The sequence below is a fragment of the Anguilla rostrata genome, chromosome 14, assembly GCF_018555375.3.
Source record: "Anguilla rostrata isolate EN2019 chromosome 14, ASM1855537v3, whole genome shotgun sequence".
Lineage (NCBI taxonomy): Eukaryota > Metazoa > Chordata > Actinopteri > Anguilliformes > Anguillidae > Anguilla > Anguilla rostrata.
In genome coordinates this window covers 25245930-25273824 of record NC_057946.1, presented here as the reverse complement: position 1 = coordinate 25273824, position 27895 = coordinate 25245930, and the positions used below count along the sequence as shown (strand labels likewise).

Here is a 27895-nt window from a genome sequence, read left to right as displayed (position 1 = left end):
ATGGGGGGAGGGGGGCGGGGGGGGTCACTAACTGCAGAACTCTACACTGGATTTTGGTCGCGAGGGATGTTGGCTCTCCCCTGCCTCATGAAAAAAAATAAATAAATAAAAAATATAAAAAGAAAATCTGCCAAAATCCAACGCAGCTTGTGCAAACTGTCAGAACTGAGGTAAACAAGGACTGGCGCTTTGCACCGCGCGTTGCCTGTGCAGTCGTTTGCATGAGAAAACACGTTAAATTTAGAGGGTTTTTTTCAAAGCCACGATGCTACTTGCGCGCCGTGTTTTCCACCAGAAAAAAAAGAAAGTGAAACGAGCTGAAGAGCCTCAGGGCCCGGGCCTGTCTGACACGGCCCCAGAGCGGGTCCTGAGCGCACCTCTGACATGCTAACACCCAGCAGCGACCCGCCACAACCACAAGCCCCGGCTTGCCAAATTTGACTGGACCTCTGAAACCTGTCACTTCCTGGAAGTAGTCTTGCAGCCCGAGTCCGTGGTTGGTCACGTGACTGAAGGGGAGACCCTCGCGGCGCTCAGGAGTGGGCTGGAGACCGCGTCGGACACTTCGCCATGGGTGAGAGGCGACCTGACTGGCCTAGGAGGACGCGAGGCCCGTCCTCGTCACCCGACGTTCTGATGTTTCCATGGGAACGGGGGAAGAGCGGCCGCCGTTCGCGCAGTCTGCGGCGGGGCGCGGTTAGCGGCGAGAGAGCCGGGGCCCGACGCCGACGGCCAGCTGGCTCTCCTCTCCTCTCCGAGGAGCCGCCCGATTGGCTACGCCGTCCGAAAAACCCCGCAAGCGAAACGCGGGTCACGGACCCTGGGGGTGAAGCCTCCGTTTGAGAAAGGCGGATAAATCGGGCCGGTCCGCGGCTCGCGGCGCTCCGCTGGGATGAATAGCCAACCGGCTGACTCATCGCTTACAGAAGAAAGACACGGTGCGGCCTCGTGAAAGCCCTCTTTGCGCGGGCCAGAAAATCGATTTAAGACGGCATTTACGGAAACCCTCACCTTAACGTGCAACATGAGCACTCAGAGAAATACAGTACTTACTTTCCCTTTTTTAAAAACAGGCGCACGAAAACATAAGCATTTGCACACGCATCCGTGACCACGTGCAAGAATTTCATACAGGCACACAGACGTCGGACACGCACACACGTGGTCAACGTAGTCGTTATAGTTCCCCCCACAAAGATTTATTCTTTCCCTTTTCTCGCACTTCAAAAACAAGAGCTCTCATTACAAAGAATAAATGAATGAATGAATAAATACATAAATACATAAACAAATAAGTAAATAAAAAGCCCTTATTAAAATTAAACAAAATCTTTGATGCCTAGCAGCAAACGAGAACCTGACGTCAGGGCTAGCAGAAGCGAGGAGGCCTTAATCATGCATGAGCTGGGAGTAATTACACATGCAGAGTGGCGGCCAGAGGGCTCGAGTTACGGCCTGCGTCAGTCAGAACCCCAGGCAGCACATACCGCCTCCAAACACTGCCCCAACACCGCTCAACCGCCACCAAACACTGTCCCAACACCGCTCAACTGCCACCAAACACTGTCCCAAACGCGCTCAACCGCCACCAAACACTGCCCCAACACCGCTCAACCGCCACCAAACACTGTCAACACCGCCAACTGCACAAACATGTCCCAAACGCGCTCAACACCACCAAACACTGTCCCAACACCGCTCAACTGCCACCAAACACTGTCCCAAACGCCGCTCAACCACCACCAAACACTGTCCCAACACCGCTCAACCGCCACCAAACACTGTCCCAAACGCCGCTCAACCACCACTGGGGCCCTGTCCCAACACCGCTCAACCGCCACCAAACACTGTCCCAACACCGCTCAACCTCCACCAAACACTGTCCCAACGCCGCTCAACCACCACCAAACACTGTCCCAACACCGCTCAACCACCACTGGGGCCCTGTTCCAACACCGCTCAACCGCCACCAAACACTGTCCCAACACTGCTCAACCACCACTGAGGCCCTGTCCAAACACCGCTCTACCACCACTGAGGCCCTGTCCACACACTGTTCTACCACCACTGAGGCCCTGTCCAAACACCGCTCTACCACCACTGAGGCCCTGTCCAAACACCGCTCTACCACCACTGAGGCCCTGTCCAAACACCGCTCTACCACCACTGAGGCCCTGTCCAAACACTGCTCTACCACCACCATCACCCTGTCCAAACACCGCTCTACCACGACAGAAAAATGAATTTTCTTCCATTTTGGAATGGCCAATTGCATTTGTAGGCCCGCTTCATTGCTGAAACATTGCTCATCATAAAAGAAAGAAATCTCCCACGAATTGGCCTCTTCTCACTCCGCAGACCCCCGGCCCAGCAGTGCAATCGCCGCACTGAGAGGAACGCAGTCGCCGCAGACAGACTTCAGGCTCCGGACGCCCCAGAGGAGAAGTACAGCAACCCCCGCGTGAGGAGGCTCAAACAAACCCGCCGACTCCCTCCCTCTCTCCCTCTCTCCCTCTCTCCCTCCCTCCCTCCCTCCCTCCAAAGTGTGGGGCTGCCCGACACACAGCCGGCGTGTCTATCTGAGGACCTGCTCCAGTTAACAGAGAGAGCTCTTCAGAGACGCGACTCATTTTTGATTCCACTGTTACGTTGTCTTTTTTTTTAAGCCTGCTGAATCGTGAGAGGGAAAATAATATTTTCAAATCGGGCGTGGCCTCCCAGGAGCGCCGTATGCCTTTAATTGAAAAAGAGGACAAAGCTCGGATTATATGGCCCTCCTAATCTGAAGCAAACATTCCATTCTAAATGGATATTAACTGTAACAGGATGAGATCACCGGATTAAACCTTTTACAAACAATCTGACAGTGCTTTTTTTTTTTTTTTACCCATCATTTCGAAATACAAAGGGACAATCCCAACATCCAACTGCTCTCCATATTTAAATGAACTTTTTGATCCATTTCAGGATTTTGTGCCAACTTTCGCTCTTAAATATGGACTGTAATCAGCTCAATCATATCTTGAGCTGACGTTCATATCGGCACCATCTACAACCGCAGACTGCAAGACTATCCTGAAGACTTGGCTTTGCACAAGTACAGGACAGAACCAGCGAAGTTTACAGAGCTGTCAGAAAACTAGTTGGCTGGAAAAACCAGCAGGCAGACCAGCCTTCCAGGACCGGAGTTCTGTACTCTGTAAACTGACTAAACTGTGTGTATACATCGGACTGTATAGAGCAGCATATGAAAAATTGAGCAAAATATTTTATTATAAATTTTTAATTCCAAATGAATGCAAGGAATTAAGTCAAAGTCTGCGATAGACTGGCAGCCTGTCCAGGGTGTAATCCTGGCTCTTGCCCAATGCACGCTGGGATAGGTTCCAGCACCCCCGCGACCATGCTCAGGATAAGCGGGTATAGACAATGGGTTGGTGGATGGATGGATTACTTAATTAAAGGTATTCAAACCCGCCCATGTTGTAGAGCATGTCTTTGTGAGTACAGTGTGGAATTTGTTTTCAGCATTTACGGTTGTCGCACTGTGGGTCTCGGAAGAGGTGGGTAGGCCAAAAGCGGAGTGAAAATGTACACTGTGTCCCTAATTTTCTTACTGACAGTTTGTGTTTTTTTCTAAAAGGTACACCAAAGGTCACACTAGGGTACATACAAGAACTAAGAAATGCCAGCATGTCAGTTCGGTGCTTGCATCTCTTCATTAGGTACCTGTTAAATTTAGAATTGGCTATAAGACTCTACTCCCTATCGTATGGCCTTTAAATAGTTCGGCTCCGGAATATCTGAGAGAGATACTTATCCTCCATTCTCCTCCGAGATTGCTTCGCTCACAGGGTTCGCTGGCTACTTGAAAATTCCGAGTATGTCTAAAACTACAATGGGAGGCAGAGCCTTCTCTTCACAGAGCTCAGGTCCTATGGGATGACCTCCCTCTGCATGTTCGGGGCTTCAGATACACTCTCTGTCCTTAAGCGGAGGCTCAAAACACGCCTCCACAGTCCATCCCATAGTTAAAGATGAGCGGGAACGGGTGAATAAGGACCAGGGAGCTGTCGCACCCACTTCAATTCAATTTTACGCGTATCGCGCTTTTTACGCAGAACTGTCACAAAGACGCTTTACAGAGTAGCGAGGCAAGAGACAGGGAAATAAAGAGCAAACGCCAGGCCTGAACCCCCAGACAGCAAGCACGCGTGCTCAGCCAACTGTGCGGTTGACCCGCCACCGCGGGCGAACGCTCAGGTTTGCCGCTCTGTGCCGTGTTGGGGTGCGGTCCGTTCAGGGTCCCTGTCATGGTTCTGTACCCCCTTTCTTCACATCTTTCAGATATGCAGCCACAGCATAGCACACTGGGGGGCTTTTCCATATTACTCTCAGGCCTCTGCACACTCTGTCAGTTACTTCCTCTCCTCTTGATCTTCTTCCTGGGAGCTCCTGCCCCTGCCCTGAGCCCGCAGACCACTCCAGCCTGGTCCCTCTCCTGGTTCAAGCCCACATCATGACGCGGGCCCAGATACGCGACCGCGACCGCGCCCCGCTGAACTGCATGTTGCTGCACACGCCAATTCGGCTACCTCTGACTGTAACTTGTCAAAACCATTCGATCGTTTCCTGCCCTAGATCCCCCATTACATTCCCGTTACCGTGCCGTCTATCATGACTATTACCCAGGGAGAACCGGTGGAGGATGAGCTCCCCCCTCTGTAGCCGGGCTCCTCCCGAGACTTCTCCCCACTGGGGACGTTTTTCTCACCGCCGTTCGAGCGTCTGTCTTCCCACCGGGGAGTTTTTTTTTTTTTACCTCAATTTCTCGCTTTTTGGAGGTTCAGTCCTGATTTTTTTTTTTTTGCACAATCTTCTTTTGTAGTTCCACTGTAAGGCGTCTTTGTGACAGTGCCTCTGTTAAAAAAAAAAAAAGCACGACACAAATAAAAACTGAATTGAGGGGAATTGAATTTGCAGCTCGCACACGTAGCGTCTGATATTCTTTATTTGCTTGGCAGGGCTTGGCGCGGTATGCCTGGGCAGTGTCTGGGATTTTGCACATTCAGACAGATGTGATCTTCAGCCGGTATTTAGGTTAGCGGTTAGCAGTCAGACATCAAGGACGGTGGGGGGGGGGACACACACCCCCCAACTTTGCCCCCTTTCCAAATGTCTTAAGTATCCCTGGACTTTCAGGAGAGCTCCTCCTCTCACTGCCCCACAACCCTAATAGCGTGTGCCAAATCGCAGTGGACGTCCAGTACCCGTGCCCTTCACCCGGACACACACACACAGACACACACACACACATTCACTCACACTCACTCACATAGACACATGCACATTCACATGCACACACTTACGTTCACGCTCACAGACACACACACACACACATGCACACACACAGACACACACAGACACACACACACACACACACAGACACACACACACACACATGTGCACGTTGTACAGTCGTACGGCTGTGCCAGAGATCTGCACTTCAGGATGAAAGCGATACTGGCTTCGGGATGTCCCAACCCAGCTGACACTGGGTGTGAAGGCCAGACAATCTGGCTGACAGCACCCCAACCCCCCTCACCCCACAACACTCAGTCTCACATACACATACACACACAAATACGCACACAGACACACACACACACACACACACACACACACGCACACGCACACAGACACAGACAAACACACACACAGACACACAAGCACACGCACGCACACACACACACAGACACACACACACACACAGACAGGCACACAGACAAAAACACAGACAAACACCATCAAACAGACCACATAGAGGCTTCTGCCCTTAAAATAATTATCTTATTAATATTCCACTGTTGTATGCCTCCCAGTATTACTACTTGAATTAATGGAGCACTTCTGTCCCAACAAGCTCTTTCAGGTAGGTAAACTCATAACATCAATAAATCGTCTGACATTACGGGCTCCTAGAGCCGCACTCCATGAATATTGAAGGGAAATAATGAAAGTGGATATTTATTTATTTATTTTTTTAAATTAAAAGGACAGACATGCAAATAAGTATTTCAGAGTGCCGGGAGGCTCGTCCTGGTTTCCTTGGCGTGGCGACGCTCTCCGCGACATGGCGGTATGGTAAGGAAACCTGAGCGTGCGCCGTGCCGCGCCGGCCGTTTGCCAGAATCCGGGCCGGGGCGGAGCAAAGCGGGCTGGAGAGTTCCGGAAGAAAGGAGAGGGGTTTCTCTCTCCTTTCGCCACGCAAGTAAGAGCAGCTCATTTTACCTCCAGAGTCACTGCCGCACAGAGACTCTTAACACGCGCTCTACAAAAATGCGAGAACGACTTTTTACAAACAAAGGCGACTTCTTGCGAGCGAAGGCAACGTGCAGAGGCTTGCCTTGCCCGTGTGCCAGAGACGGTATGCGGGAGAACTGGTTTGGAAAGGGGAGTGACGGGGGAAGGGGGGGGGGGGGTTCCCCAGTTTAGGGATTCACCTTGAAGATAAAGGCCAGCGTGAAACCCAAACCCAAAAAGCCATGGACCCCAAAAATAGTAGTAAGACATTTAAAGCTGCAACTTTGTGGTAATGGACCTTGAAGTGGCTGCTGGCTTTGAAGGTAATGTTACGGCCTTTTGCTTTGTGCTTTGATTGAAGGGACCCCTTGGTCTTGCTCCCAGAGTGTTCTCAGTGTGTGATATTGCCTAATAATAATGAAAACTTTACATAGTGCTTTTCTTACTTAATGTTCAGAAAAACAAAGTAACAACAGAACACAAATAAAAATATACAAGAAATGAGTGAGTTAATAAAACACAAGCCTGTTAATGAAAGAACCGTTAAGGCACACAGTTAAGAACAGGAGTTTTTAAAAGGGACTTTAAAGTAGATAATGTCTCAGCAGCTTTGATGTTGTCTGGTATATTTTGAGGGACAGTTTTTTCATTGGTTTCAGGTTTAAAAAGAAGGCCTTTATGTGATAAGTGCAGAACTTGATTTGGCACATAAGAAATCAGTCATTTTGAGAGGTACTCAAGGACTTGCCCACACAATGCTTTAAAAGTTGTTAACAAAACCTTAAAATCTAGTCTAAAAGTAACTGGCAGCCAGTGTAATGACGCCAATAATACACGTCCTCTTTCCTGTTCTCGTTAACAGCCTGGCAGCAGCGCTCTGTACCAGTTGCAGGAGAGATAGTGCAGCCATTTAGACATGAATAGATAACATCGCAATAGTCCAGTCTGGACAATAACAACTAGACTGGGCATTTTAATTTTGTTTATCAAAAGCCAGATTAACACTGAAAATAACACCAAGGTTTTTTAACTTCAGATTTAGGCCTAACATTCGGGATTAAAGTGTCCAGCCCTGCATAAATCACATGAGACTAATGCTTAGGGCCCAGTATCAGAACTTCAGGTTCATCAGAACATATTTGGAAGAAATTCTGGCACATCCAGTAGTTCATATGTATGAGACAATTATAGAGCAGATACTTTATTTGTATCACCTGATTTTGCAGGCAAATTCAATTGTGTATCATCTGCATAGCAATGAAAGGAGATATCTTGTTTGGAAATAATGTTGCCTAGGGGCAGCATACAAATTGAGAGCAAAATTGGCCCAAAATAGATCCCTGGGGGACACCACAGGTAATAGGAGTAACAGAGGACACACATTCTCCAATTGCCACGTAGAACTGTCTACCAGAGGATTGGGAATTGAACCAACCCAGTACACTGTCTTCAAGACCAACCCTGGTTCTTAATCTTTCCATTAAGATTACATGATCAATGCTGTCAAAAGCTGCAGTAACATCTTAAAGAACCAGAATAGAAGATCGACTGTTATCAACTTTTATTAGTAAGTTGTTTACTACTAAAACCAGGGCCGTTTCTGTGCTGTGGTTTGAGCAAAAACTTTACTAAAATTGTTGAAAAAGGCTATTTTTGTTCAGAAAAATAAGCAGCTGAGTAAAAGAAATTTTCTCAAGAACTTCAGCCAGAAAAGGAAGTTGGCAAATTGGTCTATGGTTGCTACGGATATGACAGTCTAGGTTAGTTTTCTTGAGCAGGGACTGAACCACAGCAATTTTGAAAAAGGATAGAACAGTACCAGAGGCAAGAGATCTATTCATGATTGCAAGAATATCATTGCAAACAGTGTAAAACACTTATTTAAGAAATTCCATTGGAATGAATCATCCAGAGAATAGGCTGAGGAGTTCATATGCATAACAGTGTCAGTCAGCTCAATGGCAGTTATGATGTCAGAATTTTACTGTAATCTAAGGCTTCTTCTTAATCTTAATAAATTCTCACATGCAACACTAGATTATGACAATGTAAATAAGACAAAGGATTAATTATACAAACAGTGGTGCTAAACAAAACTCGGGAATTATTTTACTAAACTCCTTTAAGACTACGAGTTAGAACCAGATCAAGAGCGTGACCGTGAGAATGAGTAGGCCCTAAAACATGTTGTACAAAAACTACAAGACTCAACAGGGTTTTAAAAACTCTACAGCGTATGAATAAGAAGCATTGTCGACGTGAATGTTACATTCACCAAGCAGGAGTATCGTATCTTATCGTACTTAAACACGACCAAGGTGAGAGAGTCCGCAAACTCCGATAAGAATAATGGATTTGGTTCTGGGGGCCAATAAATAACTGCAAAAAGGGGACCGAGTGGCATGTTTACAGACCAAGTTATTCCTTCAAAAGATGAGAAATCACCAAGACTGACCTGATATTACAATATATATTACTGTTGTAAATCACAGACAAACCTCCACCCTGCCCACTTTTTCTACGCCTGTTGTAAAACATATAGTTCGGAGGTTCCCAAAGGCTCCTGCTGCTAGGCGCTAAGCATTTGGAGCCAAGGACCACACCCTCCATCAGATACACTGAGAATGCACGTGCCTAGTGTGCTCACATGTGCACTGAGGACGTGTGCGAGTGTGTGTGTCGGTGTGTGTGTGAGCGCGTGCACATTTTACAAGGGCCTTTAAGTTGCTCAAGCCCTACAGGGACTCCCAAAGCTCCAGATAGGATTTATATGCCCCCCCCCATCTCTTTTTTGCTCTGTCAATCTCTCTTCTGAAGAGAAATATGGGACATTTCTTTTCACACCCTGCCTCCACACACAGCATGTTTTTTTTGTTTGTATTTTTTCTTTTTTTTTTTTTACTCATCTGCAGGAAATATCTGCACTGCAGGGATTCTAACCCACGCCCCCCAGGATCGAACCTGGAGCCATCGAAGCCAAACTGCACCCTGGGTAAACAGAGCGATATACGCGGACAGCCGTCAATCAACGCAGGGAGTCCACTTCCACCTTTTCGGACAGGCTGCGCGGCAGCCAATCGGAGTCCCCGCTCGTGCACAGCTGTCTGGCAAGGACCTCTCGGCTTCAGCCATGGCACAGAGGAGCCACCAATCAAATGGTGGCAGGGTGCCCCCCAAAAGAGGAATGGAGTCACCAATGCATGCCCTCAGTCACCAAACCCTATGGGTCATGATAGAGGCCTCTGAAACCAAATGTTTATTCTTCAGTAAGACTATACCCAGATACTACCCCTGGTCCAGTTTAATCTCTTTTACACACATTTGTGTGTTGATACCACAAGGGCATTGACTGTACGGTTGAGGTCAAAACCAGAGGAAAAGCACTGCCTTTTCGAATCTATTCATCCTTCACAACCTGCCAAAGACCCACCTACAACGTTCAAACTACTGTATTATATCATGAAATGGCACTTAACCAAAAGACTAGATATGTGAAGCCACACATGCATATACACACAGAATAGAGAGGCGACATAAATTACGGAATAAATGTTTATGTGTCGCATATACAATACTTTCTCCAGGCGTTCAGAAAATGCAACTGGTGCTCAAGCAGGTTTCTGAAGTTTAACTGCCCATGGGGTTGAGTTTTTTTGTTCACGGCACACCTCGGCACTGCAAGTAATGCCCGCCATGCGAAAACCAAGCTGCAATGAAAAGCACAGCTTCAACGAGCGAACGCAAAAACTATGTTGAATAGAAACTATGTTGAATACAGCCCTAGCTGCTAAATTTCAATTAAAAGCATAAACAAGCTCGTCTTACAAATAACTTTCGAATCGGCCAGTGAGATCTCTCCGCAATAACACACGATTATATTTAGGTTTCCTGTAAAAATGCACACATTTGCATTGAACTACCCCACCCTGGGCCAGAGCCCTAAGAGAAATTCCAACTCCGACATAAATAAACGTGCACTAATTCTTCAATGTGTAGAAAGGCTTCAGGTTTGCATCGCTGAAATGAAATTTCCAGCTTTAGCGCAGTAACTCGTGAAATTACGTTTGGCTTTTGCAGTCTGGAAATCCAAACGTAACCAGTGGTGTAAATGCGACATGCAGGTGTTTGCATTGCGTTAAACTTGATTAACTCTACGAAGTATTCGCGACCAATTGTGAGCTGCAAGGTTATGGAGCTCTGTGTGATTCATGATGTTGGCTTTTCCCATAACTATAACAGCATTGAGTTTAAAACAATACAGCCTTTACTTTAGACCAAAAACTTGTAAGAACACATGCATGAATATGGTTGAAACCCGCCTGGTGTCGACACATCGCAACACGCTAACTAGCCCCCCCCCCCCTCCCCTCGGTCTACAATCTGCGTGACCGAACCTTCCGCAAAATGTGCAATTTTTTAAAACCTAACCTTAGCTAGTGGAAAGCCTGTTGTGAAATCGATGAATAATCGCAAGTGTTCAAAATGCAATGAAATGAGCTGGCGATGGTTGAAGCTATAACTCACAACCATCGCCATCCAGACATACGCAAATGGCCAGAGCCATCGAGCTAGCTAATCACAGTGCGATTAGCGTTAGCTAGCTGTCAAATGTGAGAACTTCATTACAGCTGCAAAATTATCTAGTCTAGTATATTCCACGGCTGAATTTGACGAACCATTATTTAAATAGAACTTGCGTATAATATTTAGTCCAGGTAGCTAGCTACCGACCTTAGGTAGCTCGTCTTCAATCTAGCTAGCTAAGTAAAATATCGGACGCAGGTATGATACCTAGTCTAAAGGAGTTGTTAGCTAGCGTAACAGCTGAGAAGAAAACCCGCCCTGCTTAAAAAGGCCAGATAATTAGCTACCCAGCCAGTTTAAACATTATACATATAGCTACTTAGACTAGACCGATCGCTGGATGTCTGAATTAATCTTACCTTTAATTGGCCGTTCGGTGGTGGACTGCTTGTTCTGCTCCTTCACTGACATGTTTCACTTCGTCTCACGTCAGGAAATGTGCGAAAAATACAGCTATGTGGCCAGCTACCGTTAGCTAGCCAATTCCTCCGTGCACGATAAATTAGCTAGCGAGCAAGCGACCTGAATTATTTTGCCCCGAAATCTAACGTTAAACCAGTAGCACCTTAAACGGGGTTTCTTCTCCCAGGCTGCTTGCGAGGTGAAAGCAGAGAGGGGAAGGGGTAAGGGGGACGCTTTCCTTTCTCGAATGCCTTCTATGTCCTTCGGTAGCTCTCCAGTTGCTGTCAATTTCTGACCGAATTAATCTAAACTAGCAAACATAAAAATGTAGATGCATAAATGAAAAAACGCAACCGTGTTCCCCTAGATTTTCAAGTCAAATAGGTTACGTCGCTCCGTCTAGTTTAAAAAAAAATGTCAATCGTTTTTTATCTATTTCATTGTTTCTAGGCCTATTTGGTACGGGTTTTACAGTTCAATCTTCCAGCCCCTCTCCGTCTTCACTCGGATTAAACTCCAATCCACCACAAACCGATTTCCTACAACATGGCGGCATTGAAGCTAAAAATGCACTGGATTGTGGGTAATGTAGTATTATTTAAGCGCGGCACTGGCTTTGTGGCCCTTGTGTGCAAGAGAGTTAAAACACTATTGTTCCCGAAAGCCTTTACTCGAGCGTATGCCTTAGAAAAATGCCATTGCTCACATTTGTGGGAAATGTGGTTTACAGTGAGTCTCGCTGTCTACAATTTTAAAGTACATCAACTAGAAGCCGTGCCAACAAGGATATAATATGTGCATGTAGGGTAACGTGATTTTCAATGTAAGCAGCGAAACGTAACAAACCAGAAATTAACCCGCTGAAGCCTGTTCGGGCTTCTGAATTCAGAATGTTGGGCATTATTATGACGAACGAACGTAGAGATACACGTTATCTTCAAAAACAAATGAGTTCCTTTACAAAAAGACAATGCCAAGTGTATTAAAATCAGTACTGGATGTGTACTGAAACAAAGGGCTTTGTCAGGTCTCTGCAGTCCATTCATTTATTTTATTCATGTTAATTAAAGTAACATGTAAAAATTCACAACCCACTGCCATCCAAGTAAGGATCTCAAAAAGTATATACTTTTTAAATGTATATATTGCTCCAAAAGAAATTAATTACAATCAGTTGCATTGCTGCATAATTTTGAAAAGAAATACATGTTGCTCATTTTTTGACAGCTTTATCAAATTTCCCTTGATCAAACTGATTCTTAAACGTGTGAATAATACAGCCACAGCTATACTCTGCCAATTTGTGTTAAAAAATAAAACAAAACAAAGAAAGAAAAAAAAGTACTAATTCAATAACCAGCTATTTAGATTCGGCGAATGGCAACTGCAGAGTGGCAAAACTTAAAACAACTTTACATTAGTCTTCCTTTTCAGTTAAGGGCACACATTTATAGAATGCCCTACCAAGTGAATTAAAAGCTCAAACAGAGAAAAGTTTTTACTAAGGTGAAACACTGGCTTAACATGATCTGTTTTGTAATCATTGCACCCCATGTAAATTATTGTAAAACATAGTAGATTGACTAATCTGTAAATTATTATAAATTCACTCACCTGTTTTACTCGCGTATACCTTAATATGTGTTTGTTATGATGATTGTAACTGACTCTTAAACAATGTTTAGAAGTTTTAAAGCCTAACCAGGGACAGGGGTTGCAAATCAGCTGTGACTAGAAACCCTGTGGAGGTGTTGCTCTGTCATTAGCTGCAGTTGCACTTGGTCTTGCAAAAAACCCAATTGCTGCATCTTCAGAACCTGAAGTTTAATGGGCACCTGCGTTTTAGCCTAAACCTAGTTGTGGCTGTGTCTAGTTGAAATCACCTAACTGCCAGTAGAGGTCACTTTAACTGAGGTTTAAGTTAAACCTGCTGCACCCATGGTTTAACCAAACTTTAAAGGGAAATGTCTTCTGCTCAGATCATTTTAATGTTTCAAAATGTTAATTAATTAATGTTAATCTTTCATTATAGGCCTATGTATGGCATTGTGTAGACTACTCTAATGCAAGGGTGAACCAAATGCAATACTATGTAATTAAGTACATTTAAAATGTGTTATATCTGCCCGAATAAAGGATAAGGCCAGTGTAGTTAAAACACTGTTGTTCCCCAAAGCCTTTACTCAAGTTTATATCTCAGAAAAACACCATTGCCCACATTTGTGGGAAAAAGTAGTTTTCAGACATAAAAATTTTAAACTGCATCAACTTGAAGCTGTGCCTACAAGGATATAATCAGTGCATGTGTGGTAATGTGGTTTTCCATTTAACATGTAACAAACCAGAAATTAGACATATGAAGCCTGTTCGGGGTTAAGAGCTCAGAATGTTGGGCATTTGTCTGAAATATCATGACAGACAACCATAGAGATATACACATTATCTTCAAAAACACATTGGTGCCTTTACAAAAAAAACAAAAAAACAAAAAACAAAGCCAATGTATTGATCTGTACTGGATTTGCATTGTCCACGATAAATAAATAAAGTTTGCATTCATGTCTATTTGGGAGGGAGTTTAACGGTGCAGCAGTGCAGACTGTGGCCGGTAGCCTTGCAGGGACACACAACTGGCTTAGCATCACCCAGGGGATGTATGGGAGGGATTCAGTCAGCGGGAATAGCAGTGTTCATTGCTCGAGCGACCCCCTTTTGGAAGTCCGGGTGCCCGCGGCTTGCTCTCTTCACACATGCAAGATAGGGTCTCCTACACCCCTGCTCTGCGCAAGAGTAGCCTGTGGCCGCAGTGCGAGAAGAAGGAGCTGGCTGACATTGTGTGTGTCGGTGGGGAACCGTGAGTTGTCTTCACTCTCCCGAGCCAGCAGTAGGGGGTGTATATGAGCACACTTGGTACATGGTTTGCAAATTGGACATTCTGAAGTCGGGTGGGACTGGAGATGCCAAATTTTAAATGAATAAATAAATACATTTTTATTTTAAATTGAGTCAGTTTAGTCATTTGGGGATGGCTGAGCTGAACCACAGCAGTATGAATGTGTGAGCAGCTGAAATCACTGACACCAGAGCAATAGTGCAAGCAGGGTCACAGGAAGGAGCGGGAAGTTCTCCCCACTGCAGGCGTCTCTCAGGGCACCAGCATAAGAGATCAAAGGCAAGACTCCCACAATGCTTCAGTCATGCTCTGACCTGCTTTCCTGTGAGCCTACGACTGTTCACACCCTGCAAGCAACACTGCGCAGCCAGAGTGCTGCTGGTGACTGGGGGAGAGACGTGTCTCTCACTATCCAGGAATGACAGCGCGTGTGTACACAGCATGTGTGATTATGAATCAGTAACCCAATGAGCCTAAGCCTATTTAAACTCACCCAAAAACTGAGGGTTTTGCATCAAGATAATGGATCATTATTACATCCAGGCTCTAGTTATAGGCTATTCGTTAGCTCTACATCATCCAGTGTGATGTGTCTATATTTCTGTTAATTTCTTTTAGCACTGGTTGTGTGTTGAAGGATATAATACTGTGTGTCTATTCTTTCCCTTGTGGTGCCCATTGTCTGCGCTACTGGTTGCTCTGTGGCTGTGAGTTACTTATTCTTGTGGGCATGTGATGCTTGGACCTCTGTGCCACTCTGGAAATAAATCATCAAAATAAGCAGGCAATAAAAGTGGCACAAGAGGTCTGGTTACAAATCATCATTTAAATCATTTAAATCATTTAAGCATCATTTAAATAAAAAAAATCTGGTTTTATATGTCACTACATGATTGTTTTTAATTTATATTGTACCAAATTGCTTGATATGACCAACACAGATTTATATGATGTCCTGTTTTAGATATGATTACATGTACTCAGTGTGTTAAATGGCCAATGCATTGCATAAAGGTGTCTCTCCAGATTTAGAAATGTGAAAAACCGCCCAGACACGCTGAGCCAGTCTCATTCAAATCATACTGAAGCGACAATGGTGGTAAAGGTGATGTCAGGCTGCCGACCGGCCTTGAACAAGACTGAGCATGTGCCCTGACCTTGTGGTGCGGCAAGCAATGGTGGAATCATCTGCCACCTTTATCTGGAAACATCTACCAACTGACAGAACTGTGTCTGCACAGGCTCTGGCACAGACTTACTGCAATTTTTGGCATTCCAGAAGGTGTTCCACCCCTGGGAAATAAACAAAAGGATAGCACTGCCTTCGCTTCTTTGCTGGCACGAAGGAGATTCCTTCTAGTCTGACAATCACCCAGCCCAGCAAAGCCGTCACTCTGGCTCAGGAATTTGATGCTTTCTCTGAAACCAGAGAAGATATAGCACGCAATAATCGTTTCATGAAGTGAACTTTATTCTATTTGGGGCTCCGTGATTTCTTACTTTGGCAAATTGAATATTTTGCCTGAAAACCCACCTCCTGAGCTCTAACAGAATGTGGCAGCCGTATTAACGCGTTTCCTATCTTCAGTCCTGTTTTCTAACTATTAATCTTATGCATCAGCCCTTGGCTGTGGCCTTTATCTCATGTCTTGTGCATGTGGGGAAAAAATACATTTGCGCATAAAGAATGCAAACTGTAAGTGGAAAATTACAGCGGGTCTTTTGTAAAATAAGCCTTGAACAAATACGGATGAGGAAAAAAAAAAATTATGAATGCCGAAACGTACTTGGAAACGTTCTCATACACAGTTTACAATCGAATGTGATCTTACACATGTTTTTGTGAATGAGGCTCAATATGTCCTTTAGGAGGTTAAAAGCTCCCCAATGTAACTGGGGGCTAACCCATTCCTTGCCTTTAAAGAAATTAGTAAAAAAATATCTGTCCTTAAAATTTGCAGCAAATGGCGTGCATTCCTCCCGTCCCTCCAGGGAAGTGCGGCGAGTCCTGTGGCTCCGAGGAGAGGGCGTGTCCGCCAGCGGCAGGTCGGACGCGGCGCTGAGAGGGACACGCATCGCAGTGACAGGAACGGTAAGGCCTTTTCAGCATCTCATGGTGTGAGATTCCCAGACAGAAAAAAGAGAAACGGTTTCTTCACAGGCAGGGATCCGGATGACCGTATACAGACGGCACCCCGAAAATAACCGATGGAAGAAGCACATTTGAGGGGTGTAGAGGTCACAAATGTAACATTTACCCCACCCACCCCTCCAAGTCGATCTGCTCTCATTTCACAATACAGCAGAACTCTCTAATACAGACAGTGAAGCGACGAGAAATAGTGTCCATATTAGAGAGGTGACCTTGTTATAGAGGTCATGGGTATGAAGTTAAAAAGCTCCGACCGATGTACTAGAACAACTTTTCATAGTTGTAAATGAGTTAAAGTAACAGACTTTAATTGTAACTCTGTCACAGTGTCTATCAGCCGTCACAAGAGGGCGCCCAGCCACTCTGTTTTCTGGTTGTGTTCTATTTTCATACAGTCTATGGTTCTGTGTTAATGAGTTAATTCACTGCAATAGTGGCCCGTGTCATTAGCATAGCGCTTGCACTCTGTTAGTGTCAGAACAGAAGCCCTGGTGTTTCCTGCCTCTTCGCTTGCTCTATGCTTTCGTTTTTTTCTCCTGCTGGTCTCTTGTGGACCTTTGACCTGCCTTGTCAACTGTGTTTTTGTCTGGTCCTGTCTTGTTTTTTTGCTGTAATTACATTATTATACAATAGCTCAGAAAAGACCTATGTGAATTTATCCGGCTCGGCTGTTTTTGTTTTTTTCTTGGGTTCACTGCCTTGGTCTCTCCATAAAAAAGGTTTGTGTTACCTTAATTGCATTTTGTGACCTTCATAACATTTTTGATCTTCATTACATTTATGGAAATGCATTACATTTGTGGACATTTATTACATTTGTGAACGTTTATTACATTGTCGAAGACACACAGGTTAACAGCTACAACACGTTTGTGTGGTGAGGACACAGGAGGAGTCCGTGAGCCTTAATGTGCACTGGCCCTCTCGGAAAGGTTGCGTGTGTCAGCACCCGGCGAAGGCCCTGCCAACACACGTACCCACTGCTGCACGTACCCGCCTCACTGCGATACTGGCAGAGCTATGGCAGGCATGTACCATTAACCACAAACATCTACCATCAGCACCAACTCATAAAGTGTGAGAGTGAGAACGGTGTGACAAAGCAGAAAGAGAAGTAAGAGAGAGTATGGGGGGCAGAAAGGGGAAATGGGTCACAATAGAGAGGGAGAAATAGTGTTGCTTTGTTTCATGACATCGTGTATGGTAATAAAATTAACAATAACATAATAGAATAATAACATTACAGAAGCTCAGAGCTGAGATAAATACTTAGGTCGGCAGTTTACATGTTACATACATCATTCCCTTTCTCTTTATGGTCTGCACATAGTGAAACGTGCTTGCATTCATCATTATCCGCACCAGAGAATCCCGAAACAAAATGGCCACCCGGTACGGGCACGGCCGCCGTGGAGACGGAGACGCGCCCGCAAAAGTGCGGTACGAGAGAGGAGTGCGCCTCATTGGTCGGTTATGAGGGCTCTTTTGGTGTCGTCCCGGATCCCTTTTAGGAAGAGCAGGGCGTTGGTGCCCCCTGACCCCCGGTCCCCCTGCAGGGCCAGGCCCCCCCCTGCGAAGGGGCAGCCGCCGAGTCTGGCCCGGCTGGACGGGACGGCGACGTAGCGGGCCACGGTGTTGAGGTGAAAGCAGCGCAGGTCCACCAGCGCCAGCACGCACGAATTGTAGGCTCGCCGAAGCTCGGGGCCGGAGGCGGGGTCGGAGAGGACGAGCTGGCGGAGCGAGGGCCAGCCGGACAGCGTCTCCAGCAGCTGCCGATGAGGCGGGGGCATGTAGGCGCGCATCGTCTTCATGAAAGAGCGGCCTGGTGAAGGGGGGGGGGGTGAGGGGGGGTTAAAGATCGGCCACCACTGATGCAACCATAGAATCCCTGTAATGCTCATTTCAATCAACGACAACAACCAATAAAACTACTGTATTAGCAATACAACCACTACAACAACAACAACAATAATTTGATATTAGTACTATATTAGTATCAATAATTATTATAATAACTATAACGATAGCAACATTTGACATGATGATGATGATTATTATTATTATTATTATTATAACAATTAAGAATTCTCATCATTATTACAAATAGTAATAATAACACAAAGATTTAAAATAATCATTGTGTCAAATTTCCACTTTTAGTGTGTGTGATTTTTAAAAGATAACAATGCTCATGTCATGTCATGAACATTGCTTGGGTTAATTTACTGACTGACTCGTGCCAAGTTTGTTGTGCCACACAGGGTGATAGGGAAGTAGGGACAAGGGGGTTGAGGGGGGGTGTGCTTACCGGTGTCATCACTGTACTGTACCCCCAGCAGCAGGTCGAAGCATTGAATGGAGGAGCTTTGTCCCGCACTGCACCCTGTGAGTCGCAGGGGCTGTTCCCCGACCCCCTCGTACCACAGACCATCCGGCAGGGCGGGGTTATTTTTCCACCTGCCACCACACCCACACAGCAGGGTCAGATCCAAAAGCCCCCTCCACAGCTGGGTCAGATTCAACACCCCTCCACAGCTGGGTCAGATCAAACAGGGCCCTCCCCAGCACTCACAATCCCCTCCTCCACAGGAGTGACAATCCCCTTCTCCACAACAATCACAAATCCCACCTCCACAACAATCACAATCTCCTCCTCCAAAACAATCACAATCTCCTCCTCCAAAACAATCACAATCCTCTCCTCCACAGCCGTAACAAACCCTCACGCCCCCCAACCCCCCAATGCATATCGCAATGTTTTAGATGAGTAACAAAAAAAGCAATGCAATGCCGTTTTGCAATGATCCATGTAATATAAAACTATAAATTAAATCAGTAAATATCCAGACCAAGAACAACATTTTGCATGTGGTCACGTTGATAAACAAAGCTTAATAATAACAATCATCACGGACTCACCCCATGAAGAAGGTCCGCACACTGTTGTGAAACAGCGTGGGGTCAACGTACTCTGGAGGAAAACAAAAGGGGACAATTTGTCAGGATATTCCAGACTCAGGACCCAAATGTCCAACGCACGTTCCAAGGGGTCCAGTGACACATTCCTCCCACTGCCCTCTCCTCTCGGACTGTACGTTCTGCAGTACTCCTCGTCCTCTCCTACAGTGTATTTAGTGTATTTATACATTTTACTGATCTTGTCTGGTGTATTGGGACCAATGAAATACTCTCAAACCCACACAAACTATTTACAAAAGTCCGCTCGCCGTGCATTCTGGGAGCTGCCGGCGCAGCCTGCCGGAACAGCCCCTGGACGTCGCACTATCATAAAGCTAGCTGGCATTCAAAACCCGTTTCAGAGGGTTTTCCAATAATGGGACAGCCCGTCATGGTTTATTCCTTACATGCACAACGGGGTGGTGATGCGGTCGAGGCGAAGCCGAGGGTCGCTTAACCAGCCCCGAAGTAGGCCTGCATTATTTTCCAATAACGGGACAGCCACTTATACAATGGGTTACCAACAATGACTATATATGGTTACTTTTATATTTATTGATTTTTATAGATTTAATCAGCTGAAAGTGAAATATTCTTCCACGGTTGTTTGGGCATATTATTTTACCGTTGTCAAGCAAAACTCTGGTTGGTAGTTCTATTTGGACCATATGTAGAAACTCTGGTTGGTATTTCTATTTGCACCATTGTTAAGCAAAAACCTCTGGTCGTTAATTCTATGAAAACAATGATTCTATCAAGAAAAAATGGTTCCTTCTCGTTTTATACCATACAATTAGTTTATACCATGTATACCATACATTTTTTGTCATTACATTATTTAATAAAACAGCATGAAACCATATGTCAATCAAATTCATCTCCCTAGCACTGTCTTGCCTTTTAAATGGTGTGGTCGCGCAGTGTAGACATAACGTCTTTCTAAGACCCTCTGAAACAGGTTTTGAATGCCAGCTAGATTTATGATGGTTCGCCGTCACGAGGCAGCTGCTATGTGCCAGAGTTCCAGATACTCTCTCTCTCTGCCCGAGTAATGTTTGATAGAGTCTATGAGAACTCGACATGGAGCTGACTTTTTTTCCCCCGAATCTGAATAATAATGAGCAACTTCGGGTATTTGGATACATCCCTACTCTAAATTGTCCATAGGTATGAGTGTGTGAGTGAATGGTGTGCGTTCCCTGCGATAGATTGGTGGCCTGTCCAGGGTGTATTCATGCCTCTCGTCCAATGCATGCTGGGATAGGCTCCAGCACTACCTGCGACCCTGCCCAGGATAAGCAGGTATAGATAATGGATGATAATGAATGGATGGATGGATGTATTACTATGTATTTGACGTGCATTGTCTGTATTATTCATATTTGTATTATATCTCTGGGTTGGCGTAAATACACTTACACTAAGTGCTATAATGTTGTTGCACATACACTTGCTGTTCTGGGACTGTGGCTGAAGTAACTCTGATGGATGTACTTGTGTTCTCTTACATTGTAAATGCTGAATATAACTGACTCCTATAACTGAATATAGGAGCTGGTCTTGTAAAGTAAAGATCACTGGTTCGATTCCCAGGTAGGACACTGCCGTTGAGCAAGGTACTTAACCTGTATTGCTTCAGTATATATCCAGCGGTATGAATGGATGCAATGTAAAATGTTCTGTAAGTCGCTATAGATAAGAGCGTCTGCTAAATTCCTGTAATGTAATGTAATGTAATGTATTATGTGTGTAACGCACAGCTCCCATACAGCTGAGGCGGGTCAGTGGAAATGGCACACAGCAGAGCTGGAGTTGAGCCTCACGGCCTGGGAGGTTCTGACGGCAACCTACTGTGCATAAGCTTGAACACCTCCGTCATTCTCCCGATAGAGTCCCTCACCACGGCGAGGGCCTCCAGCATCGCAGCAATGTCACCCGTCAGCATGGAGTTCATTACCGTGGCAACTCCCTGAAAGAATAAAAGCACGCCCTGCGTCAGCGAGAGGGACCATCGCCCACGCTGCCCTAACTGCCCTCCCGCCGTGGTCTGAAGACTCACCTGTTCAGACTATACCGGGACTAACTAACTATCACCACTCTGCGGGGCACTCCCAATCTGGGATCATTTCTATCACTTAAATCCCCCTCTTTCATGCTACTGTAAGAAATCTGTCTCTGATGCCAATATGTCTGCTGGCCACACATTCCCTTGATCTTATCATTATCACAATACAGTTGGTACAATGGTAGAATAGCGACCGGGAGTGAAATATTGGGAACCATCCAAGTCAACAGACATGCTAATTCAATCACAACAGGACGGCCAATACACTACGGCCTAATTGATAGGCGTTACAAAACTAACTATATCCTTCTTAGTATGTGTATTCAACACTCCTGATCAAAGCTTTGAAAACAAACAAGAAGCAGCCTCTGGAAAGGTTTGTGGTTCAGTCTGACTCTGCTGAATCCAAGCTGTCATTCGTGCGCTTTGTCACTGCCGGTATTGGAAATAAACTTTGTACATTTTCATCACATTTGAGAGACGTCCTTTTTTCCTTACATTACACATGTACCTGCTGCGCCACTTTCATGTTACACATGTACCTCCATCCAGCACTTATATTGTACTTTGTGTTATTATCTTGATGTTGTAGCTTGTCATGCCTCCTAGTTGACTAAGCATAGGTTAGGTCACAGAGAAATGTTTACTGTGTGAACTGGACTTAATGTGTTCATGGCTATGAATAACTGTTACAAAATAAGTATTGTACCTTATCGGACCTGGATTTTGTAGTAGTTCCAATGACCTTCGGTATGTACTTAGTACGTCACTTCGGATAAAAGCGTCTGCCTTATAAATGTAATGTAACTGACCGCCATTTTCTATTTAATTTATTTTGCATTCCTACCTGCAGTCCTGTGCAAGCCGACTGCTCCACCAGCAGGGAGACCAGGAAGAAGCTCCTGCTGCTTTCCCCCCCTGGAACCGTGAAGAGCGTGTCAACGTTCCTGCAAGTCAACACGCACAGGTGACACAGCTGAGCCTCGAAACACAACGTTCTGGCGCAGCAGCAAATTAACGCCCCAGGGGAAGACGCAGTGGCACTTACTCAATTTCCAAGGGCCTGGCAAGTCATAGAGGTCAAAGGTGAAGAATTCCGCAGGTGACCAGCCGGGGAACACGAAGACAGAAGAAGCACAAACACAAACAGTCTGCGGTGAGTTACACGCTTTCCTTAACTCTGTTTCTTTTTCCACATCATATTAATTCCAAGGAAACCAGCACCTAGAACGTGTTTATCCAAATTTAGTTAGGGAAATGACAAGCATTGTTTGGCTGAAGGGCATGTTCTCATCATTAAGTTATGTTCTGTTATGTTATGATATGTTATGTTATTAGAACGCAAAGTTATTCACATCATGCAGATAAAGCAATAAAGCAAAGGTGCATTTGGCTGACGGGCGAGCGAATCGCACCTGTCGGGGTCCCTCAGCCTCCAGTTGGCCAGCACACAGTCGGCATAAACTAGGATGGGCGGGAGCCCCAGCATCTTGGAGACCGTGCAGAATGGTACAGCTAGCGCTTTAGGCAGGACCTGTTGCAAGTCAAATCACAAAGCATTGCGTCATTACGAATAAAAGCACATGCAAAACACGCTCGCACGGCTGTCGAGGAAGCGACGATTGAGTAAAACCTGTTTATTTTATGAATCTAGCAGTTTCAACAGCTAGAACGCCTGAATGTTCGGCACTCTGAATGCCGAACACAAGGAAATCAACAGCTAGCTACCTCACATATACAATTTGTAAAATATATTTATTTTATTTAATTTGGTCATTATTATCAAAGATATCAATTATCAGATCACTGAATTTATTAATAGGCAGAGCAACCCGTTGGGTCATCTTTTATCAAAACGTACAACCAGATTAAGATAAGAAATGTACTAAGTTATAACAAATATTCATGTCTAATCTAAAGACAAGGTTCAACTGCCTTAAAAAAACAATGAAGCTCACAGACATTGGCAAGTTACAGTCACAAAAGAAATGAATGAAAGATACCAAACCACAGCTTGTTTCTCCCAAATAGTCCTAAGAAAACCAAGATTGACGTTCAAAAACCAAAAGACAGCTGAATATTCCATATTCCACTGAAACAATTAAATCTTTTTCGTGGTTGCAGAACTTCCCAATAACGCAATAAATCATTTTGCATTGAATCACCCAGTTTGGTAACAAATTAACTAGCTAGTTAGCTATTTTCCGTGATGGTTCAGAATAGCTAACGTTAGCAAAATATTTTTATACGGAAAGATTAGAAAAGTTCTATTGTAAAATGTCCAGCAGAGTACTGGATTCGGGATACGATACACCGAAGCCTTTTTCTACACAGACCATGCATTTTGTAGGTTACTACTGTTGGGAAACAGACATTTTTGTGTATTCTGCGTTTGGGAAGTTTCCGCTGAGCCCCGGGGAGGAAGGGGGCGAGCCTCCCTGTTGTATTTCAATTTCATTGTGAATGGAACCTGTTTGAATAGATAGGATAGATAGATAGGACACTATCTACAGCAGTTAGTAATTGTATTTTTCAAAGTAACTTCATGTAACGCTATTATAATTGTATAATAGGATGTTAAGTTAAACAGTTATGTGGCAGAGCATGCTTTAGTGCTGTCTTAGTGCAGATGACATGAACCGGCCTATCGCTTTGATTAGCTCGTGTTATAAACGACTTTCTTTTGAAAACAAATAGTCGGGCAGACTCCCTCGTATTTGTTTTAAAAAAACAGGGATTCAAACGTTGAATTTGAGGGTATAAATACAGTGTATGGTACTATAGTTTTCTCACAGCAGTTATTTCTATGACCGCTACTAATTAACCATGACTGTTGTCCGATTTCTTTTTTAAAGAAAAAAATAAAACGCCACATATATTGCAAGTAGGCGACTTTTTTTTATTATAGTTGACTTGAGTTTCGGACATTTTTGTCCTTCAACAGAGTCTTGAGTCATCAATAGTCAATAGCCGCCAACTAGCGAAATATGCAGTGTCGAGGAGCTTCATTTTCTTATTTGCGTTTGTGCGCCTCTGGCACCCAAGGTCAGCGCTATCAGGTATGCAAACAATTCTTCCTTTCACACGTGCTTTTGTGCTTAACTTTAAAAGGAGACATTAAGTGCATGATTCGGCTCGTCTCCTCCTGGGAAGGGACAGAATGGATTGTGGCTGAGTCAAAGATAATGATTCGTGAGTCAAAGATAAGGACCCGTGTTGATAGGACTGTCCCAAGCGGAGAATGCGGGCGTACGCCATATCCCGTGTGAGTGACAGATGATGGACTCCACGCTGCTGCTCACCTTCGCTGGTTGGTGCCCGCCCTCCTGCCACACGTATCCCATGGTGATGAAGCCCAGTGCCATGCGTGCCAGCCGCAGCTCCCTGTGGCCCCTGAGGTAGCTGGTGCTCAGTAGAGGCATCTGTAATGAGAGGGGGGTGATACAGTATTGTTTTATTTATTTTGCATCTTGCATACTTACAAGGATGGATGGATGGATGGATCCATCCATTGTCTAACCCATTTATATCCTAGTCATTGTCCTGGGGAGGCAGGGGTTCTTGGGGTGGAGGGGTTGGAGCCTATCCCAGCATGCATTGGGCGACAGGCAGGAAAATACCCTGGACAGGTCACATCAAGTCAATCACAGGGCACATACACCATTCATTCACACACACATAACTAGGGGCAATTTAGAGTCTCCCGTTAGCATAACTTGCACGTTTTTGGACTGTGGGAGGAAATCAGGGTACCTGAAGGAAACCCAGACGGACACGGGGAGGACATGCAAACTCCAGACAGACTAGGCCCCGGCCAAGAATCAAACCCGGGACCTTCTTGCCGTGAGGTGACAGAGCTACCCATTTGCAGCACGGTTATTTCTCAAAATAAAAAAAGCTCTCAAATAAGACCAGTAGAATCACCAGATACCTTCAGCCAAACAAAGATCCATCCAGCCACTGAGGAATGAGAAAGTCAGCTCCAGTGGATTACCCAGTAATATCAGGGTCCACCAGCATGCTCTTCAGGGCGCCTCACCTCTGCCACTCTGGCCTGGAGCTGACGGGTCTGTACAAGGTGGGGGAGGTTTCCCGCTAAATCCATCCATGTCCGGTAGTACTCTGGGAGATCGGTCTGAAAGCGAGATGTGGTCGTATTTAATTCAGGTCTTTTTCTATAAGTTCGGTCCCTTGACTTTCACCATTTTACCAGTTAAAACAGAAAAAATATATAAGAAAAGTACATTTCTTGAAATTAGTACAAAAATGAATAAACAATCTGAAAAATATATTAGTAAATACATCTAGAAATTAATATTGAACTATAAATGTCTTCGGAATTTATTTATTATATTTTTCTCAATTTATTTTTATTTATTTTCACATTTATTTATTTATCCCTGTATATATTTCTGTTTATATTTCTGTTTATAATGTGTATAAATGTAACAGTTTTAGTATTTTGCTCATTTACTCGTTGCCAAAGACGATTAAATTTTACTTCAAACAGCTTTGACATGTCAGTAGTCATTATCCGCTTCAATTACGTTCATAACTTAATCGAGTCGGATAGAATTTAAGGCAAATACAAGGAGTCCGATGTTACATTCATACAAACTAGTCGATATAATTGTAACAGAGGGGAGGAAAATTTTGAATGAAATGAAAACGCCCTATAATGCGCGAATGGACTTTTTTTTTTTTTTGCTCATACTAATGTTAATCACCTTTCCAATGGTAATGTGGTGTAATGTTAAATACCAGCCACATCTTCAGATTATGAAGCTAGGGGCTTTATTAATTAGAAAAGAACGTGCGCAAACATTGACGCACAAGCAACTTCGTAACTTACCTTGAAGTGAAAGGTAACGTCCAAATAGATGAAGAATGCTGCTTTTGTTTGTTTCTTAACACCCAGGTAAGCTTTTTCAACTTAACCTACTATACAGACCAATGTGTGCTTATTATAAGTACTTGCGACCAGCTCCCCTTTGGTCTATTGCAGTCGGTTATGTTGGTAATTTATCTGTTAAAAGTGCTACTGAGGATGATCTATTCTATTTTATGTTCCCAGTTATGGTTGGAATGAAACTTCATACCTTACTAGCTAAAACTAAACCATTTGTGGAAAACAAAGTCCAGAGACAAAGCAAGTTGTAATACAACTTATTTAAAGTCAGTTAAAAGTATGCTTTCAACAACTTTAAGAAATCGATGGATTATAATCTAAACATATTACTTCTTACCAGAGGATCTGTTAGGAGGAACCCGTACTTCTCCGACACACAGAAAGAGCTCAAATCAACAGGCGCACGTATGCTGATGCCACTGGAACTGTCATCCATGGTTAGGCCTACGCCGGGTATTCTGTGATTTATCACAGGGTGCTCCTGCATCACTTTTAAACCAGTATTGACCCAGTCGTTGAAGACACGCCTCCAGCCACTCCCTTCGCTTCAGAATCCCCGAAGCGGCTCAGTGGGAAGTGATACCCACGTGAATCGATTGATAAACTCCAGACTGTGCTTTCCAGTTTCCCTTTTGCTCTGCTGACCTACAGGAGCTCCGTGCGGTCTAGCAATGACACAATACGCCAAAACAAAAATAAATAAATAAATTGCAATAGCCTACTATTTACGCACCTCTTTCAACCACTGACGGGACACCAACACATTTACCCTTTTATTTTTATTTTACTGAGCCTACGGCCAGCTGCAGCTGCTTATCTTATAATTTTGCTTTTTAATTTGTGAATGGTTCTTAACATAATTTCATTTATTTCGCTTGGATAACGAGCTGTCAGATTATTCACAATAAACTACATTGGCCAGGTCTCATATTTGTCTTGCACACTCGTAATTGCTTTCTTCACCTCAATTTAGTGAAATGTAGACGGCATGCCCAAGTTCCATTCAGGAAATCTTGTTACTCACTATAACGATAAAGTGGACCAAGGACCAATCCCGCCAAGTTTGGTGGGTGCACAATTTGCGTTTATAGGAGCTATAATTGATAAGGCAAAAAAAGAAAGAATGGAGACATATTTTAAAGATGTTTTGGAACTATTGGCTTCCCATACTGTAATTGCTTTCCTTAGATGGCGACAGCTATAGAAAATCGGAGACATAAAAGTAAAAACGTAAAAAAAAAATTAAAAAAAGAAAGAAAAGAAACCCGATATAAAATAGAAAAACTGGGGCTGAGCGAGCAGGGTTGGAAACGGAAGAGAGGACTCATTGTAAACACAGGACCAACAAGGCTAAAATCCTAGGCTATGAATTTAAATATTGAACATTCAATTCATAGCTAAACGTAGGCCTACTCCTGCACTAACTTACGTAACCCTCTAATCTCTTGTTATTTTAAGAGACGAAAATCCCAAAAATGAGGAAAACGTCATATCACATTGCAGAATAATAGCTAATAAGTAAACAATACGATTCAAGCAGCTTGGACACAACCACTTGGACACAAAATTAGATCTACTTTCTTTTAACATTTGTTTTTTTATTTAACCAACCAACAGCATTCAAATTTT

At 44.3% G+C, this 27895-nt stretch overlaps 2 protein-coding genes across 2 annotated transcripts in view; both read right to left on the bottom strand.

Annotated features, from left to right (window-relative positions):
- LOC135239912 (serine/threonine-protein phosphatase 2B catalytic subunit gamma isoform-like) overlaps positions 1–11849 on the bottom strand; it is a 37354-nt gene extending 25505 nt beyond the window's left edge. Inside the window, exon 1 of the mRNA XM_064308915.1 lies at positions 11247–11849. Coding sequence (XP_064164985.1) covers positions 11247–11298 — 52 coding nt within the window. The 5' untranslated portion in view covers positions 11299–11849. The remainder of the gene's footprint in view (positions 1–11246) is intronic.
- Positions 11850–17069: 5220 nt separating this feature from the next.
- LOC135239659 (indoleamine 2,3-dioxygenase 2-like) lies at positions 17070–26899 on the bottom strand. Its single transcript, XM_064308486.1, has 10 exons — positions 26604–26899; positions 25397–25492; positions 24660–24779; positions 22773–22891; positions 22406–22420; positions 22205–22304; positions 21144–21261; positions 19254–19305; positions 18643–18791; positions 17070–18156 (listed from the first exon to the last, which is right to left on the bottom strand). Exons 1-10 carry the CDS (start codon positions 26751–26753, stop codon positions 17795–17797), a joined length of 1281 nt encoding a protein of 426 aa, XP_064164556.1. The 5' UTR covers positions 26754–26899; the 3' UTR covers positions 17070–17794.
- Positions 26900–27895: the final 996 nt, after the last annotated feature.

Excerpts from the sequence above, each read along its gene's own strand:
- LOC135239659 (XM_064308486.1), bottom strand. The coding sequence starts at position 26,753 with ATGCAGGAGCACCCTGTGATAAATCACAGAATACCCGGCGTAGGCCTA. Across the intron at positions 25,493-26,603 it reads TCCTCCTAACAGATCCTCTG|ACCGATCTCCCAGAGTACTA; the intron begins GTAAGAAGTAAT and ends TCTCGCTTTCAG. Across the intron at positions 21,262-22,204 it reads CGGCTTGCACAGGACTGCAG|GGAGTTGCCACGGTAATGAA; the intron begins GTAGGAATGCAA and ends TTATTCTTTCAG.